Below are 16813 nucleotides of genomic sequence, written 5' to 3'. Positions count from 1 at the left end.
CCGATTCATCAATACGATGTAGGAGAATTGAATTCTCTCGATAGTCTGCGAACAGAGCCAAAGGATAATAATAATAATAATAATAATAATAATAATAATACTAATAATAATAATAATAATAATAATAATAATAATAATAATAATAATAATAATAATAATAATAATAATAATAATAATAATAATAAGAAAATGATGATGATGATGATGATGATGATGATGATGATGATGATGATGATGATGATGATGATGCACACAACGCGTTAAAATACAGCGATATTATGTGATTTCAATAGCTACATCTTGTCGACGACAGGGGGCGTCAAGTCGCGGAGACGTCTTGTAAATGCGCTTTATTATACACTGGCTCGAAGATGTCTTCCTTGCGCTCAAACTAGACTGTTATAAACGTTGGCCGTGGTTGGAACACGCCAACAGTCGCCGTCGTGGTTGATGCCACCCTACCTACGTCTCAGTGTGCATGGTCATTCAATCTTGGCGCAGTCGACCACAATCACCATCACGCCGCCATTGCCGCCATTGCTTGCGACTTGTGTTTGTGCTTCCGTACCCTCGGACTACTTTCACCAGCAACGAAGGGGATGGCTTCCACGTACGACTGTTTCGCATTTGTCCTCAAATGCAGAAGAGAAAAGCCGGTAACGGTGGTAAACTTCGTCTTATTTCGCCCTCGGAAATATTATGTTTATGTATTGACTTCCAACAGATCAACATACCGCGCATGTGCGCTGTTATTAAGGAGCGCTCTTATACTTGCTCGTACTGTGCCTCCGTAGCATGCCCTGCAATTCCATAGAAAGTTGTCGTCTAGTGCAGCGCGTGTCGGGGATTTCTTTTCTTCGTTGCTTTGGCCTGATTAGTGTATTTGGGACTCCAGTTACAGCCAGCCGCAGAGAGGCCTTCCTTCTATTTTCTACGTCTAAAATAAAATATGATTAAAAAAGAAACAAAGAAACAGCCGCCGTCAGCGTTAAGCACTGTCGCTGTTGATGTTAAGGTAGGCTTTTGAAAATTTTCTAAGCTCCCTGAAAGTCCATATGAAAGCGCTTTTCTGGACATGCACTACAATTGGAGGTCTTTCTGTGTGCGTGCGTGCGTGCGTGCGCGTGCGTGTTTGTGTGCTTAGTACAGCGAATATTCCTCAAATCTTTTCATCGTTTGCACAATCACAGCACTAATTCTGAGTTTCACTGTTGCTTGAATATGCAAATGAGAGTCCGTCCCAAGCTAAAGATCCTCATTAATGCATGCGCATATATTAAGGAAGTCCGACTTAGCGTCTGCTTCGGGGTCTACACTCAAAATCCGTCACACCATGCCACGTCTATCTGGAGCCGAAAGATGCTCGCTTTTGCGCAATCATCATTTATAATATGATTGTAGCAATGAAAAGTGGTTTAACCGGATTCATGGTGTGCACTGTTACGTGTCGCTCAGTCTTTTGCGTTCTTCGCCATGGCAATGCGTTTGAGAAAAAATGGTTTTCCTCTATTTATGTTGGTCTCACCGGATTAGCAACCTTCGCCAGCCCACCCCCGAAGCGGCCAATGTGGATCCCGTCAGCAGCAAACGTCAGCGCACAGTCTGCCCCATAAGTTTTGGGGAGCTCGGGAGACGAGAAGAGCCGAGTATTTTTCCACGGGTGTTCAGATTCCCAGGCTTCCCGGTTACAGCTATGAAGGCAACGAAAATCATTTGTCAAGAAAAAATCAAGAAAATCAAGTAGTCGAGATTAGCGCATTGTGGTGGCGTCTCCCTTCTGTCCTTGTTCGCTGGCGCTAAATATGCTTTCCAAGTCAGTTTGCCAACACTCCCAACAAATGACAAGGCTGAAGACAACGTACTTGCGGGACGGCCGACTTGTGCAAGGATCACTCCAATTCGATTCGCGAGAACGCAGAGCCCTCTCGAGATTGGAGCTACGAGATAGCACGGCCCAGCCAAACGTGCCAACTGCTCCCCAGAACAATCGGAGCCGTCACGTGATCGAGGTTCTCTCGGATCTCGGGGTCGCGCTCTCGAGCCGACGGTGGAAGCGCCTCCGAGCACCGTGACACAGAAGCGCGGCGCTCCGAATAAACCGCCCGAATGTAAAACGCACCGCGAGAGCTCGATAGAGCGCTCTAGTTCGACCAACAGGAACGTACCACTAGTGTGTGTGTGTGTGTTTCGGTTTTACTGGACAACGTCGCAAACTGCTTGTACACATCAACGATTTCTCGGAACCTCTGGTCGGTAAAATTGGGGGGCCGACTGTACACGGCTGCTACAAATCAGCCACCCCGGCGTTTCGCTGTCGAGCGTCTGTCGTCATTCAAGTCGAGAATCACTCGACCTTTGCCCTTTGGAGACGGCCATGGGGGCAAACTATTCGCGGAATGAAGCCGGTGCAGGAAACAGAAAGAAAGAAAGAAAGAAAGAAAGAAAGAAAGAAAGAAAGAAAGAAAGAAAGAAAGAAAGAAAGAAAGAAAGAAAGAAAGAAAGAAAGAAAGAAAGAAAGAAAGAAAGAAAGAAAGAAAAATAGTTCTCACCCGAACGTTGAGCTGTAGACGGATACAGAGCAAAAAAAAAAAGCAATCCAGCGTTGGACCAGCAGAGGAAGGCGAGTGACGATGAGACTGGCGCGGCATTTCATTCGCGTTGGGTTTATTTCTTCCGAGGCGCGTTTCGTAATATTGAAATGAAATTTGCGCGCGCGCGCGCGCGCGCGTGTGTGTGTTTTCTGGCATGTACGCGGGTCGAAGCTTCCTTTTTGCCGTTCTGTTACTCGGGAGAAGTGAACGCAAAATGTAGCTTAGAGAGAAAACGACAGAAGAAGAGAAAAAGGAGAATACGACTTCAAATGACGTCAAGATGATACGCCTGGCTAAGAAGGACGGAAATTGCTTTTCTCTGGACATGAGGCATTTTATTTATTTTTCATTTTTTTTTTTTTTTGCCGGAGGACAGGGGGTACATACGCCATATCTCGAAAGTTTACAGCGAGGCACGAACGAAGGGGATTAAGAAAGAAAATAACTACTTCGTTTGATTTTAGTTTTCCAAGAATATTTCGCGCTTACTTTTTAGGGATTTTTTTTCTCTCTCACCCCTACTTTAGTGCCGCATATCTGATTTCTGGAAAACCGCATGAATGGATAAGGGAACTAGGACGATAGCCCGAAACGCTGCATCGGATCTCCTTGAGAAAATGGATCATCGATTATATGTAGAAACAAGATAACGACGTCCTTCTAACGTGAACGTCCTAGATTTTTTTTTCCTTTGCAAACACTCGACGTAGCGCTTTCCTTATGGGACGTTTCTTTTTTAAACCCATTAATGTGAGCGCTGAAATCTTCCTTCACAGAATGCTTGTTCTTTTTCTTTTTCATTTTTATTCCCTGAGGCTTTAAAAAGCGTCGTTAACCGTCCAAGCTTTATAGAACCCACAAGACCAACTATATTATAGAGGGAGTAAGTTACCAGATGACAAATGATGTCTGAGTTCTATTGTAGAATGAGTGTAGTGGGAATTGAAACACGAATGCCTTAGCAAATGACGCTGGCTAGTGTATCGCTACAACGTTTGTTATCTTAGATGGTTGCTGTTTCAGCGCGAAGGTATGGTTCCACTTGATTTACAAACTTCGTAGAAAGGATTCGGAAAGCATTTATCTGTTACGCTGCATTACAAAAAAAAATTAATTATGGGGTTTTACGTGCCAGAAGCACGATCTGATTATGAGGCACGCTGTAGTGGGGGACTCCGGAATAATTTGGACCACCTGGGTTTCTTTAACATTCACCCAAATCTAAGCACGCGGGCGTTTTCGCATCCCCCCCCCCCCCCCCATCGGAATGCAATGAAGTTTCTTCACTGACGCACTAATGTGTCACGAGGTGTCGAAGAGCCCCGTGTCTCGCCTGCATGCCATGACATACATGTTTATCACTCATGTCTTGATGTCGTGTCATATTTGGTCATTCATGTTATGAATGTCCTGATAATATCCAGTTACAGAAATGATCACATCATTGATTGATTGATTGATTGGTTGATTGATTGATTGATTGATTGATTGATTGATTGATTGATTGATTGATTGATTGATTGATTGATTGATTGAAAATGCCCAATGTAGACAAGGAATGCCAATCGCATTAAATGCAGTCCGCGACCAAGAAAGACGATCGCCATGTGCGTGGGGAAAAGCTTGTAAAGCGTGCACCGCCACATTAACACTAATAAAAAGGAAAAGCCAACGTTCTGGTTCCCAAAAAGGAAGCGTCATTGCTGTTTGTGAATCTCCAGGTCGATGACGCCTGGCCGGTGACCGGCTGCATTTGCCTTGTCCAGCGGGCACTTGGAGCAGGTTACTATGAAGATCATTTGTTTTTATAGTGTTTTCTCGATATCAGAGTTACCTGCTTTCCTGTTCTTTATTTCTTTTTAAACCTGATACTATACGCGAGATTTAATGCGTGATGCACATCTTTTCCCTATCCAAATATTTATTGAAATTACGAACAATCTTTGTATTCTTCCCTCTTATAGGTGCTCACTCGCATATATAACAGGAGTTCTCCCTTTTTTTTTGTGTGTGTGGGATTTTCAGAAACCGAAATCGACTACATGTATTGTTGCCTATGGAACTTGTTTAAATCAGTGATTGTTTCTATAAATGGGATGCGCCTGATAACAGTATGAGTTATGAAACATTTAAATTACTATAACGCCAACTTTGTTCCCCGAGCTATAGGAAATGAACACGTAAAGTATCGTATATCTCAAAAAGAAAAAAAAAACCTCCCCATAAGGATCACAGCAAGTTTGGTGGGCTTGGTAGTTATTGATGTACTCATAAGAAAGTATGCATAACGAAAAAAAAAAGGAAAACATGCCAGCCTCAAACATATCCTAAAGAAACGCGAAACACGTTTCTCACAAGGTCACCAGTGTATAGAAATTGGTGGCCCTGTGCGCGTGTAATAATAAGCTGACGGTATTTATCACCATCAGCTTATTTCAGTCCCCGGCACCGCTGTCTTCCGGCGACTGGCGTCGTGAAGGGCGCGGATGTAGTCCCGCGTTGCCGGCGTGCTTGGCAGTGCCCGGCTAAGTCGGATACATTACGCCGGAGACGCCAGGATCGCCGAAAATTTGCACCCTGTATAGTATGGCGCGTTCTTCGTGAGCCGCAACACTGCTGTGATCAGCTGCTACCGCAGCGCATGCTGACAAGTTCGCGTCTTGTGAGAGCTTCTTTTTTCGTTTGGCAAAGGCGCGCAAACTTCATGCATGCTTCCTTCAAACTTCGCTCAAACTTCGTTCAAACTTAATTCAAACTTCAGCAAACTTCATTCAAACTTCGTTCAAACTTCATTCAAACTTTATTCAATCTTCATTCAAACTTCATTGAAACTTCATTGAAATTTTCTTCAAACTAGATTGAAACTTGATTGATACTTTATTGAAACTTCATTGAAACTTCATGCAAACTTCAACTAGCGCGCCCTGCACTCTGCAGACTAGCGGCTCCGGCGTGAGATAGGACATGCTCTACTCCCACGCTGCCCATGCCAACGCGCGCCGAGCGACGCCGATCACGATGGTTGCGCGGTGATGCTATACACTGGAGGCGTCCACTTCGCGCCGGAGTAGCGCAACGCGCGCCCGCGCTACGCGGGACCGTGTCCGCGTCCTGACACTGCACATTTCCTAATCTTATCGCAAGGCCTGTCACTCTGCCATTCTCGACTGCGTTTTAGTTCCCTCGGCCCTCATTATGAATTTTACCCGTTTCATATGAAAGACGCTTCATCGGCTTAATTTACTATATGACACCTAGTTTGTATGTTTGACAACTTATTATTGTTGTAAAACCCAGTTTTGTATTCGTGATGCCTTAAAGTCCAGTCTGTAACGGCTTTGTGGCCAACAGTATGGCAAATAAAAAGCTCTGTTAATCTAATAAATGATTAAATTTTGAGCTTTATTTGGAAACACCACAACCTGACACGAGCTATTGAGGCACTGCGGGATAATTTGGACTACCTGGTGTCCTTTAACGTGCTGTCAATGCGTTGTACGCGAGCGTTATTCCATTTCAGCTCCTTTGAAATGCGGCCTCTGAGGTCGGAATCGAACCCGCGACCTCCGGCTCAGCGGCGCAATCTTAATATATCAGGCCACCGAATATCTGTTCTACGCATTACAGCATCTTCCAGTCGCATGTCCTGCGTCTTTCTGATTCCAACGCGATTATTAGACGGCCGCGTTTGTTCTCTAACCTCTACTGCCTTATTAGTGTCTCTTGATGTTGCGCCGTTGAGCTAATAAGGCGCTACTTTCGGCAGCAGAGCCGCGCCAGCACCTCCGAAACGACGGAGTGCTCTTGCATTTCGCGTTTCGTTACATCCCATCTGGCGTAAACAAATCAATTGTAGCGCATTGGGGTGCGTTGACCCTGACCTTTATTTCAATCCGCAGAACCGCAACTTCCTCCTTCTAATAACCTCACGTCTTTCACCTTGACAGCTCACTGAAGTTAATTTAGTATACTTGCACCCCCGGCCAATAGTTGGTGCTCGTGGCTTTAACGCTTAGACGCACCCCTACGGGTCGAGGTCGACGGGGTATCGCGACTTTCCAGAAAGCTAAACAAAAGAATATAGGCACACGAAGCTTGACGTGGTCGCGAACAAAAGGCCAGACGCCCTCGTAAGCGAAAACAATGAAACGCGAGCCGCTCGTGTCAGAGACCCCGAATCGATCCGAGCTTCCTTTGCGTCTGATAGGATGGGAAAAAGAAATAAACGCCCATTTAAGGCGTCGAGGGCGAACCTTTTGTTACAACTTTAGGCGCGGTGCGACAGCTGAAACGTTCGCAAACGAGGCGCAAGGCCAGCAGACTCCATTTTCCTTCGTCGTCGCTGTCGGAATAAAGCACTTACGAGCCAAGTTCATTGTTCACTCGTCGCTTGAAGCAACTTTCCTTTATAAAAGATGCAGCACGCAAAAAGGAAAAGAAAAGACGTTTACGTAGAAAAGTTACAAATTGACTGCGACTCTCGCTATCGAAGAGAGGTGGGAGACAAGGCGAGGAAACCAGAAGCGCACATATATAAAGAGGCGTCTCCCGCTTTGTCTCCTCTTGGCTGTATCGTTCATTTGTTCGATCGTGCAGCGACAGACCTGTCAAGAACTTAAAGAGCCCCAACCTGCGAGGAAGCTGAAATCAAGTAATCGTGGTTGACACGCTGACATGGAAGGAGAATTGGTCTTTCCATATCCTGGGGGTGCGCGTTTCAAGAGGTCAATCGAGAACCTAAATGTTTCTTGCAGTTACCTGCGCAGGGAATGCTGGCGCGGGCCATGCTCTTGTGTGCAGGCGAATTTCGGGATGTGGTAATGATGATGGTGATAATAATAATAGTGGGTAGTTTCTCCCGAAGGGATATCGGTGCTTAGCGTGGTGCTGCTGCTTCTAGGACGGATGCTCCCCTTCTCTTCTTAATCTAGGCGTGCTCGACATATTGGTGCCACGTAGCGCGCGTGGCAACTGCAGCAGAAACATCGCCCTGGCAGCTACCGGGCTTCTCACGACGCTGGCGGGACGAGAAGGGCCGCCAGCGGCGTTGTAGGCGTCGCACCTCGATGGTGCACGAGGTGAGACGGAAGGGAAACCGCCAGCATTTGTACAGTCCTAATGTTTTCTGTCTATTCCACTCGGACCAGTGGAATGCACCCCCGATGTGGCGTGCCCCTCAACTTCTCGACGAGAACGACTGTGTAAGTGCGCGCGACGTTCGTGACGGCAGCGGAAGGCAGAGAGCTGCCCTGACTTGCTGCTGCTGCCCGCAAACATGTATCGTACCCGCGAAGGGGACTGGCCACACCTGTGATAATAATAAAAAAATTTCACCCAACAAAAGACCAAGAGGGCTAGAAAAGAAGCAAACGACCAAAAGGTGGCTGAGGTTCACCTCTTGTAAACCTAGTTAACACGAGCGAAACGTCTGTTTGGCTTTGTTTTGCTAGGATTATGCACACGGTGCTTCATTAAAGTTTGGTCACAGTGTTTCACACACGTTACAGATGCTGCCGAACTGGCTGCCTGTGAAGTCGCCGTGAAACCTGGCCGTCGCAGTCGAGCTTGCCGGCAGCCGAAAGGCGTAGTTAGTCAAACGTTCGTTGTGGGTGCCACTGCTTGTATCCACGGCTTCGTCTCGTTCTCCTTGTTGTTGTTCGTGTTGCTGAACGACGGCGGCGGTTGCGGTAGTTTCGATCTTGGCGGGCTTCGGCGCTTGGTAAGCTTCTGTGTAACGTGCTAATCTGGCCTGCCTTTGCTACAGTATTTCAGCAGGAAACTTTGCCTTTGCTTGAGATTTCACGGCCTGCCGTCTAGCTATATTTACTGGATTGGATTCAGCCTGTAGTTTGTGCCGAAGCGCGCGCACAGACTGCGGGTGCCAGCGCACCATTCATGGCGAAATCGAGCGACCAAACGCCGACGAAGAAGCCGTTAACCACCGCCTATAGTCACGTGGTAGGCGGAGCCCCGAGCTCATCTGCGACGCCTCACCGCATCGGAACACGTGGCGTGACGTCACACCTGCCACACTTGCGCTCCGGCGGCTCAAGGTCGTTGCGACGCGATGAATGACGTTGCGAGACGTGGCGTAGTAGAGCTTTTTCTCTAAAACCGAAACACCAGGCAACGTAGGCATAACGAAATTCACTGCTTGGTCGGAGGGCGAGCGTGCGCCAACTTGGCGTCGTCGTTTTTTTTTCTTTTCCTTTTAGCAGGCTGCCGCCGTCTGACGCGCCTCTATAGAGGCCATCTTGTTATAGACCGCCCCGCGCATGCTGCGCATGCGCCGGATACCATGACATCACGATGGCAGCGGCGGCGTCGACGACACGAACACATCTCGAGTGTCCGTAAAATTGCAATCCCAGTAATATTAAAACGCAGCCGGGGTATCATTGCTATTGTGATAGGTGGCGCCCATGACAATGATAGTTAACTATGACGATGCTGAGTTGATGACTTTCCAATAGCTTCAAAATGAAATTGAAAGCTTTTTATTCACGACTGTTCAAAATATTTCGATGCTTCGTTGACGCCGGAAAACGTAGGTGCAAGTTACTTTAGACACAGGCGAGTGCACCCAGCTTTGGATGTCGGAATGTATATGATACTGAGGTATAATCCCTAAAGTAATATTTTATTGACTTAAGGGGACATTTCGAAGAAAAGCATGTAAATCTAACATCTTTATAAATGAAATCCAATGTGTTTTCTCAAAGGAATGACTCGCACGTTACGTGAGCGACTACAAACTAAGCGCTACAGTTTTGAGAATTGCCTCCGAGAGAGTCAAGCTCACGTGTGTCTTCTTAATTTAGCCGGCCATAGGCTTTGGAATGCGTAGCCTTTATTGTTCTTTTTCTTCGTCTAAGAACACATGCACACACTAATGATATCAGAGAAATTCAGTTTTTTTTTCCGAAATGTCCAATTTGGACAACAATGCATGCGAGAAAAGACAGATAGAGAGAGAAAGAAAAGTAGAAACAGTTCGGTTTAAACAAGAGACCTCATCCCAGCTATGTGCAACGTCTCTTTGTCAATAATACGTGGTGCTCAAAACGGAGCGCTGATCCGTTGTTCTGGTGCCAGTACTCAAAAAGCATAGCCTGCGAGATGCGTCTCTTTGACTATGAAGGAGCCGTTGCCGATGATTCGGGGGAAGGTTGGCTAGGAGGAAAACGGAGAGGGGAGGTTGGCAAAAGGTAGAAAGAGGAGTTGTGATCTGAACAGAACCTCTACTGTCGCTCACAATTAAACAATCGTAGAGACTGAGATAAACAAGGGACCTTGAGTCAGGATATACTTGCAGTAGTGAGAACGCCTAGCTGATAAAGCGCTGGCACTCCAGAAAAACGAATGGTCGCCCAAACCGTAGATGCAATGCTGCCTACAGGACTACTGCCGGATTCTTGGCCTGTACCGCCCGTAGTGGGTATTGCCATTTCACTTGAAACCAACCAAGTAACGGGCACAGGCGCGGCATTCCACGCCTCTCGCGCCTGGAAATAAAGGAAAAAGAAGTGGCCGGCCAGAACCGCCATTGCAGCTCGTCGGGTAAGTGACCGCGGCGTCTTCTTTTCTTCCCACTCTGCCTGCATTCAAACGTGGAATAGAGTTAAGTTTGCTTCGTTTCCGTTAGCCGTCTGTTGGAGGAAACCTGCCGTCTGCTTGGCGATTCTGAGCCGCGGTCTGGACGCCGTACCCAGACTGTGGTTCGCACGCTGTGAAGTCTGCACTGCAGTCTGAGCAGAGCGCTCAGTGCAGGTTCGGGTACAGATGGTGTAGTACGTACGACGCTGTGTGGGGGGCACTTGGGTATCTGCGCCGATATCCACAGTTGCAGGAGTAGTATATGGCTTTCAACGCGACGTTTAACTCAGTACGACGTGGCATTGACAGAGCCTGATCGTGATAGCGGCTCAGTGCCTGTGGCGTTTGACTGTGAGCAAGAGGTCGTGGGATCGACTCCGGACCGCGGCTACCACATTGTGAAGGAGATTGGACGCTATGGTCCAATCTAAGTAAATTGGTCCCCAGCTGTCACTGAGCACTCACCGGTGGCGCCGAAAACGCCGACCGCTATGCGGGCTGATTTTCACGTTTCGATCGCTGTGCAATTACGTATGTCCGTCTAAGCCGCCGAAAATTTGAGTTCTAATCAACGCTCAAGTTCACCTAAACTACTCTGCAGTCCAAACGCGACCTGTTTCGAAGTTATGGCAGCATCTGGACACGACCGGAATGCGACACTGACAGCTGAGGCTATGCGAGCGTTCGCACCAACTAAGCCCAACCGCCTGCAGCTGCCGTTGCTTGCCGTCTTCCTCTGTTTAGAGTAGACTCTTCTGAATACGAGGTTGGATAGTCTCCCAAACCCTTTCCAAATTCGTAATTGTCGTTTTGGCGCCATGCTTAAATAAACATGCAATGGAAACTCGTGTTGAAGCTGCACTCTTCTAACGAAGCCTTCCTAAAAGGTGAATCAAGCCTGTTGTACCTCAGGCACGGCTTGAGATGCAACATCCGCCCTACTCGATTCGCTCAAGGTGTGGGCGGAACTTGAACCATCTGCTCAAGGGTGGCTCTAAAAGGGGAGGGCGGGGAAGGGGCGATACCACAATATTCCCTCCTGCCCCCCTACGCCCCCCCCCTCCAAGCATCATGGAGTGCCAAGTGATGAAGCGCCTTCCTGTACCCCCAACGAAATAAAAGGATGATCGTCTGCTCACGCTACAAATTAAATCTAGCGCCGTCCTTGCATCTGCTTTTCGAAGCAGAAACATAACACACGCATCTCACGTAGGCGAACACGTATCTGGAACCGGCCAGGGGCCATTCCGAGCCGCGCCGAAACCGCAAGCCGAGCCGGAAGTGACGCCACCGCCAGGCATCGCGATGACGTCGTCTGCGAGTACCGCGGCGGCGACGAAGCAACCGTCCGCTCTGTCTCAGTGGCACGCCGTGATCTTCTACTTCGTGCTGGCCTTCGGGGATCGCCTGCAGAACCCGTACGAGTACAAGCTCTACTACTACAACAAGCTCGAGCAGCCGGCGATCGCGCTGATCTACGCCGTCGGCGCTCTCGGAGGCTGCCTCGCCGATCTCTGGGGACGTTCCCTGGCGAAGCGCGTCGGCTGGAGGCTGTCGGCGCCCCTCCTGCTGGCACTCCTGATCCAGTCCTGCATGATGAAGAAGAGCCACGAGCTGGAAACGTTGATGATCTCCAAGCTTTTGGCCAAGGTGAGCGACCTGCTTTTACGGCGGTGGCTGCGAACGGAGGTCTCGGCCGTAGTCCCTCTACCTCCTGTGGCCCCCTTATACATTTATTGCTCGTTGCCTTCACTCCTTCTCAGAGTATGTAGTGCTTAACACATGGAGTCTATGACTTGTTTCCGGCTCCCGAATAGCTTCCGGCGTGTGCAGCCAGCAAAAGCATAACCTTCGAGATCTGGTTCTGTTATCCAGAGAAAAGCCGTCGCTGAGGCGTGGATTTGGACAGCGCCTGTTAGCTAGGAAGTTATTGCTTAACATATTTACTCGGGTATGAAGTTAGATGCAGGTAGAACAGTGTGGAGGGGGCTTAATCATAATTCGCCGCGTAAGCTTTCGAGAAAACTGATACTAATTTGACATGGGTTTTGTCACAGATGGCGAGAAGCGGCCATTGCTTATCAAATGCCGCAAAATGACAAACATTCATGACGCAGCGTCAGCCTGGAATCAACAGTGGCAATCCACCACGTGTTCTTGAGTCTTGTCTGTGTTAATTCAAAGACAAGTAGATTTTTCATATCAAACTTGAGGAAAGGGTTGCTTCGTCAACGTATTTGGAGGCTCTGTTTTTGTCATTTAACGGTGGCACTTTAAAAGAAAAGGATGCCCATTTTCGAGGCGTACAGTGTAAGTGCAACCTGTGTTAGGAATACTTTGCCTTTAAATAGTTCGGAAGGAAAATGGAAACAAAACGATAGGCCGTGGTTGAACACGAAATGCGTCCACTCGGAGCTAACATTACAATAAAGGCGCTTACCACTACAATGTCAAGTCCAGTTGTCCAAACGCTTACTCTTAAGAAAATGGTTGTTGTACTCCCGTCTTAGTTCACACGGAATTCGCTACATTGGTATAACTGCCCTTGGCGACGAGAGAGTTAGTAAGATAAACGGTCTAACCAAGGTATAAAATCAAGAAAGGGGCTGACAGGCTGGCGCACTGTGGTATAAAGTTTGTAAACAGGGGTAAGGTGCATCAGAAAGGCTGGCCAACGTTTCAATAGGAGGATCTATCTTCGTCAAAGGCGAAGTGAGGGATCGCCTTTGCCGAAGATAGGTCCTCCTATCGAAACGTTGGCCAGCCTTTCTGAGGCACCTTAACCGAGGTATAGTCACTGTTACTAGTGGGTCCCAGCTATCAATTGAAGACGCAGTTCGCACCACCAGGTACAACAATTTTAGCACGTAGCGGGTATATCGGACCCGCTCTGTCATATTCCAGAATATGCTTCACCCCCGCAACGCAGGGCAGTGCCAACGTTTATTTTTTTTCCATCCGTTCAATGCCGCGTCCAAGTGGTTTCACTCAATCTGAGAAAGCCCACTTCCTGATTTTGCAGTGCGTGTGCCACCAACGTCATGCTACGGGGTCACTCTGTAAAGTTTATAGATATTTAAAAACGAATTTGGACACCTTGAGGTTCATCTTGTACCTCAGCAGTAACCGTCATCCATCTTGCATGCATTTCATTTCTTTGACGCTGTTCTCACGGTATATTCAGGTCACTAACGGCATGCACGTGATGGCGTGATAAATAGCGTTCTTGGGAGGGGAAGTAGAGAGCGCATAGACCTAAATAAATGTAAGAAGATTTATTAGTAGTGTTTGAGGGGAGAAGAAAAGCCCGAGGGCTAGTAAATACTTCTGAGGGTTCACGTTGGCGCTGATCACTTTTTTGTGTTCGAACGTCGGCGTTCAATGTTCATTGGCAACTTTGCATTCAAGGTCGCCATCTATAGAGCGAAAACTAAAGCAGCTCATCTTCGGGTGCAGTCCGCCTGTGCATTGCGTCTCAGGAGTCCTAAGAGCGAACCATTTAAAGCCCACCACGTTGATGTTTCAGATACACAGAATAAAAGTATAGATACAGACAGCCCTTTACTCACAGCGCTACTCATGTGATGGCCATCACGGCGTGAGAGGTGCACCTCTTTATCCGTAGACTCAAAGTAAGAGATCTCAAGCTGGTCTGCCGCTTTGTATTCATAGTTTCAGTAACTGGCTCCTTCAGGCTGCCCCGAAATGCGGCTCCGAAAAGTATGACAAGCTCGGTGTGGTGTTGAGTTTAGTATGCGTATATATATTCAGGTCAACCACGGAAAAGCCAATACAAGCACAACGCATAATGGACAGTTGGGGCTGAACCTCGCTCGCGGTCCGCTCCGCTCACATTTCACGCACGGGGCCACTGCAAAGAGAGGCATTTATTTCGTGTTTTCCTTTTTTTTTTCGATAAGCGCGCAAGAGCGACGCGCGTCAGCTTGACTGCTAAAACGACAAATAAGCCAAGCGGGTACCACCCTCACGATCCGCTCGGTAAGCTCTGTAGCGGAGTGAGGTGTCGCGTTGTGCGTTTCGCTCACGGTATGAGAACTGCGCGCTCGAGCGCACCATCGCACCCTCTGAACGAGTGTGCGCACATTGTTCGGATGCGCCGGTCTGCGCTAAAACTCCGTAAGGTGTGGCGCTATCAATAGCCTGTCGATTTACTACTCACATATATACATATTCACTTTGCACCCATGTATTTACGGCGCGATCTTTCCGGTCTTCGGATCTCTCACGTGTTCGGGGTCAGGCCGAAAGAGAAAAGCCGAAATACGGCAAGTCTAAACGTGGCAGTTGCATATCCTTTGCTTTGACAACCGAATGCTATCTCTCTCTCAAGAAAACAGTACAGCCATGTCTTGTGCCATCACAAGTATCGCGCCAGACATTATCCAGCAGGCGCTTCGCAAGCAACCATGGTTGGCCTCAAACATTCTGGGAAGAGAGCAGTGCCGATAGCAGTACATGAGCAGTACAATAGCAGTAAAGGACTGCAGTTCTGGAGCCCCCAAGAGCGTTGTGATAGCGCTGCCAAATACTTCACTGAAAGTTATCAAGGCCGCATTTTCAGATCTGGTCAGTACCGCGACGGCAAGGCAGTGACATGAAATGTAAGCCAAGGAGAGCTTTCCTTGTGTCATATTTGTTTTTACACGGTCGTTCACTCTTTAAAGACACCCCATTAGCATGCTATCCTATCTAGCTTTGGAATCTCCCCTGCTTTGTGGAGGAATAAGTCGCCTATGTTACGCTTACAGCGATATAGTCAATAAGCGACTAGTCTACAGTCGCTTTTCGCCAAACGTAACCTACCATTAGCGCTTTAATACCCAAAGGTGGTTTTCCTTAATAGTTACCGGCCCGTACATCAGCCCGATGGACATGAGCAGTTATCTGGTTGTTAACCCGACTGTCAATCCATGGGTCCTTTCAGCCCGAGGGTTCTATGCGTTGCAGAGGTTTGAGACAAATCCGTGTCTTACGACCATGAAAACCTGCAATAATCTTTTCTTTTTTGCACTTTTTCATTTTCCCACCACACCTTCGCGAAGGTGAGCGTGCTCACGCTGTTCCCGCTGGCCGTGGGTCAGTTCACCGCCCGCACCAGGCCGTCGGACCTGGCCATCATGATCGGCATCGGCTTCATCGGCATCGTCTCGGGAGTCATCGGCAGCGTGCTCTGCGACGTCATCTACTTCGACTGCTTCGTCTTGTTCCGCACCGCGGCTTTCGTGCTGGGCGCCCTCTTCTTCTTCCACTGGCTCTCCCCGAAGCCTCAGCCCATCAAGGACCTCCTGGAGCCGTACCGCTCCGACCGCGTGGTCAGCGTCGCTGTGCTCGCCTCGGAAGCCGCCCTGTGGTGCTGCAGCACCGTCGTCGAGGCCTTCTGGGCCCCGCTGGTCAACCCTTCCAACATGGACGTCGGCCTGCTGTACGCGCTCTATTGCTTTTTCCACGTCTTCGGCGGCTGCTTCTTCCGGGTGACCCGCATGATCCAGGCGACGCCGCGCTACATCCTGACCCTGTCGTGCCTCCTGGCTGCCATGGGCATGTTCTTCGCGGCGGCCGCCATGCCCGTCTACCCGGACTCCGTGCTGGTCATCGTCATGGCCATGCTGGCCTTCCACTTCTCGCTCGGCCTGTGGGGCGCCGCGCTGCGCAAGCTCAGGAACTGCACCATGCTGTCGCCCCGGAACGAGGCGTACGCCCGCTGCGTGGGACGCGTGGTCGCGGCCGCCATGCTGGCCCTGAGGCGCGAGTTCGACACCCAGTACCTGTGCGGCATCTTCACGGTCTGCTGCTGCTTCGTCCTGCTGTCGCTGCTGCCCGTGCAGTCGCTGGCCCGCTGGAAGCAGAAGGCCCGCGTCATCCAGGTGCTCAGGTCGATGGCAGGCCACTCGTCGACAGCGTGACATGCCGAGTGACGGCCTCTTCGTGGTGGTGTGTCGTGATGCAGGAGGAGTTGGGTGCTGGTGAAGAAAGGGTGACGTCGGCAGGTGGATCTACGGGATGTTAGCTACACGAGACTTCACTGGGTCGGAAGGGGGGAGGGGGTTGTTAAGGAGCAGTTTGTGGACGTGTCAAGAGTTTGAGGCACTTGTGTCTAAGTGAAGTGAGCCACGTGGACTCAGACGACTACTAGTGTTGCAGGGTCGTAAAAGGGGCGTGACCTAAACTGTGGGACGCCGGCGAAAGCAATCACTTCTTCGTGGAGTGTTAGTGAGTGCGCGTGACGGATGGTTCACATGACCTAAAGCACGGCGTCGCTCATTTGACAACGGGTTAGGTTAGAAAAGGGTCACAAAATCCGAGTGTTAAGTTTTAGCGGGTGTGTCAGCTATCGCAAGGGAAAAGACTCGGGAGTGTGAACGGCGATTGTTGAAGGAGGTGCACTTCCCTGAACTTAAAAAAAAAGTGGTATCTGCGTTGTGTTGTGTTGGTCGGTGTGAGTGGGGCCTGCCACAGACAGGAGTTAAAGTTTTTCACTTGTTTCAACCTTCTCTTCCTCGCCATACAGGCAATAACCACTATCAGTTCAGAAATGCAAACCTCTATGTGCGTGGAAACCAGGTTGCGTAAGGTGACGTACTGTCTTCAACGTCAGTCCCCTCGCA

General features: G+C 48.9%; 1 protein-coding gene across 1 annotated transcript; it reads left to right on the top strand.

Annotated features, from left to right (window-relative positions):
• Positions 1-10068: 10068 nt before the first annotated feature.
• Positions 10069-16348, top strand: LOC142560282 (molybdate-anion transporter-like). Its single transcript, XM_075672253.1, has 3 exons — positions 10069-10151; positions 11401-11837; positions 15251-16348. Exons 2-3 carry the CDS (start codon positions 11493-11495, stop codon positions 16109-16111), a joined length of 1206 nt encoding a protein of 401 aa, XP_075528368.1. The 5' UTR covers positions 10069-10151; positions 11401-11492; the 3' UTR covers positions 16112-16348.
• The last annotated feature ends 465 nt before the right edge of the window (positions 16349-16813 follow it).

This window comes from Dermacentor variabilis, chromosome 10, assembly GCF_050947875.1.
Source record: "Dermacentor variabilis isolate Ectoservices chromosome 10, ASM5094787v1, whole genome shotgun sequence".
NCBI lineage: Eukaryota > Metazoa > Arthropoda > Arachnida > Ixodida > Ixodidae > Dermacentor > Dermacentor variabilis.
Note: the sequence above shows the minus strand (reverse complement) of the source record. Positions and strands in the feature narration are given on the sequence as shown.

What these genes read in the sequence shown, in the direction of transcription:
- LOC142560282 (XM_075672253.1), top strand. Translation starts at nt 11,493, where the DNA reads ATGACGTCGTCTGCGAGTACCGCGGCGGCGACGAAGCAACCGTCCGCT. An exon ending in TCTCCAAGCTTTTGGCCAAG is followed by an intron (nt 11,838 to 15,250) that starts GTGAGCGACCTG and finishes ACCTTCGCGAAG; the next exon opens with GTGAGCGTGCTCACGCTGTT.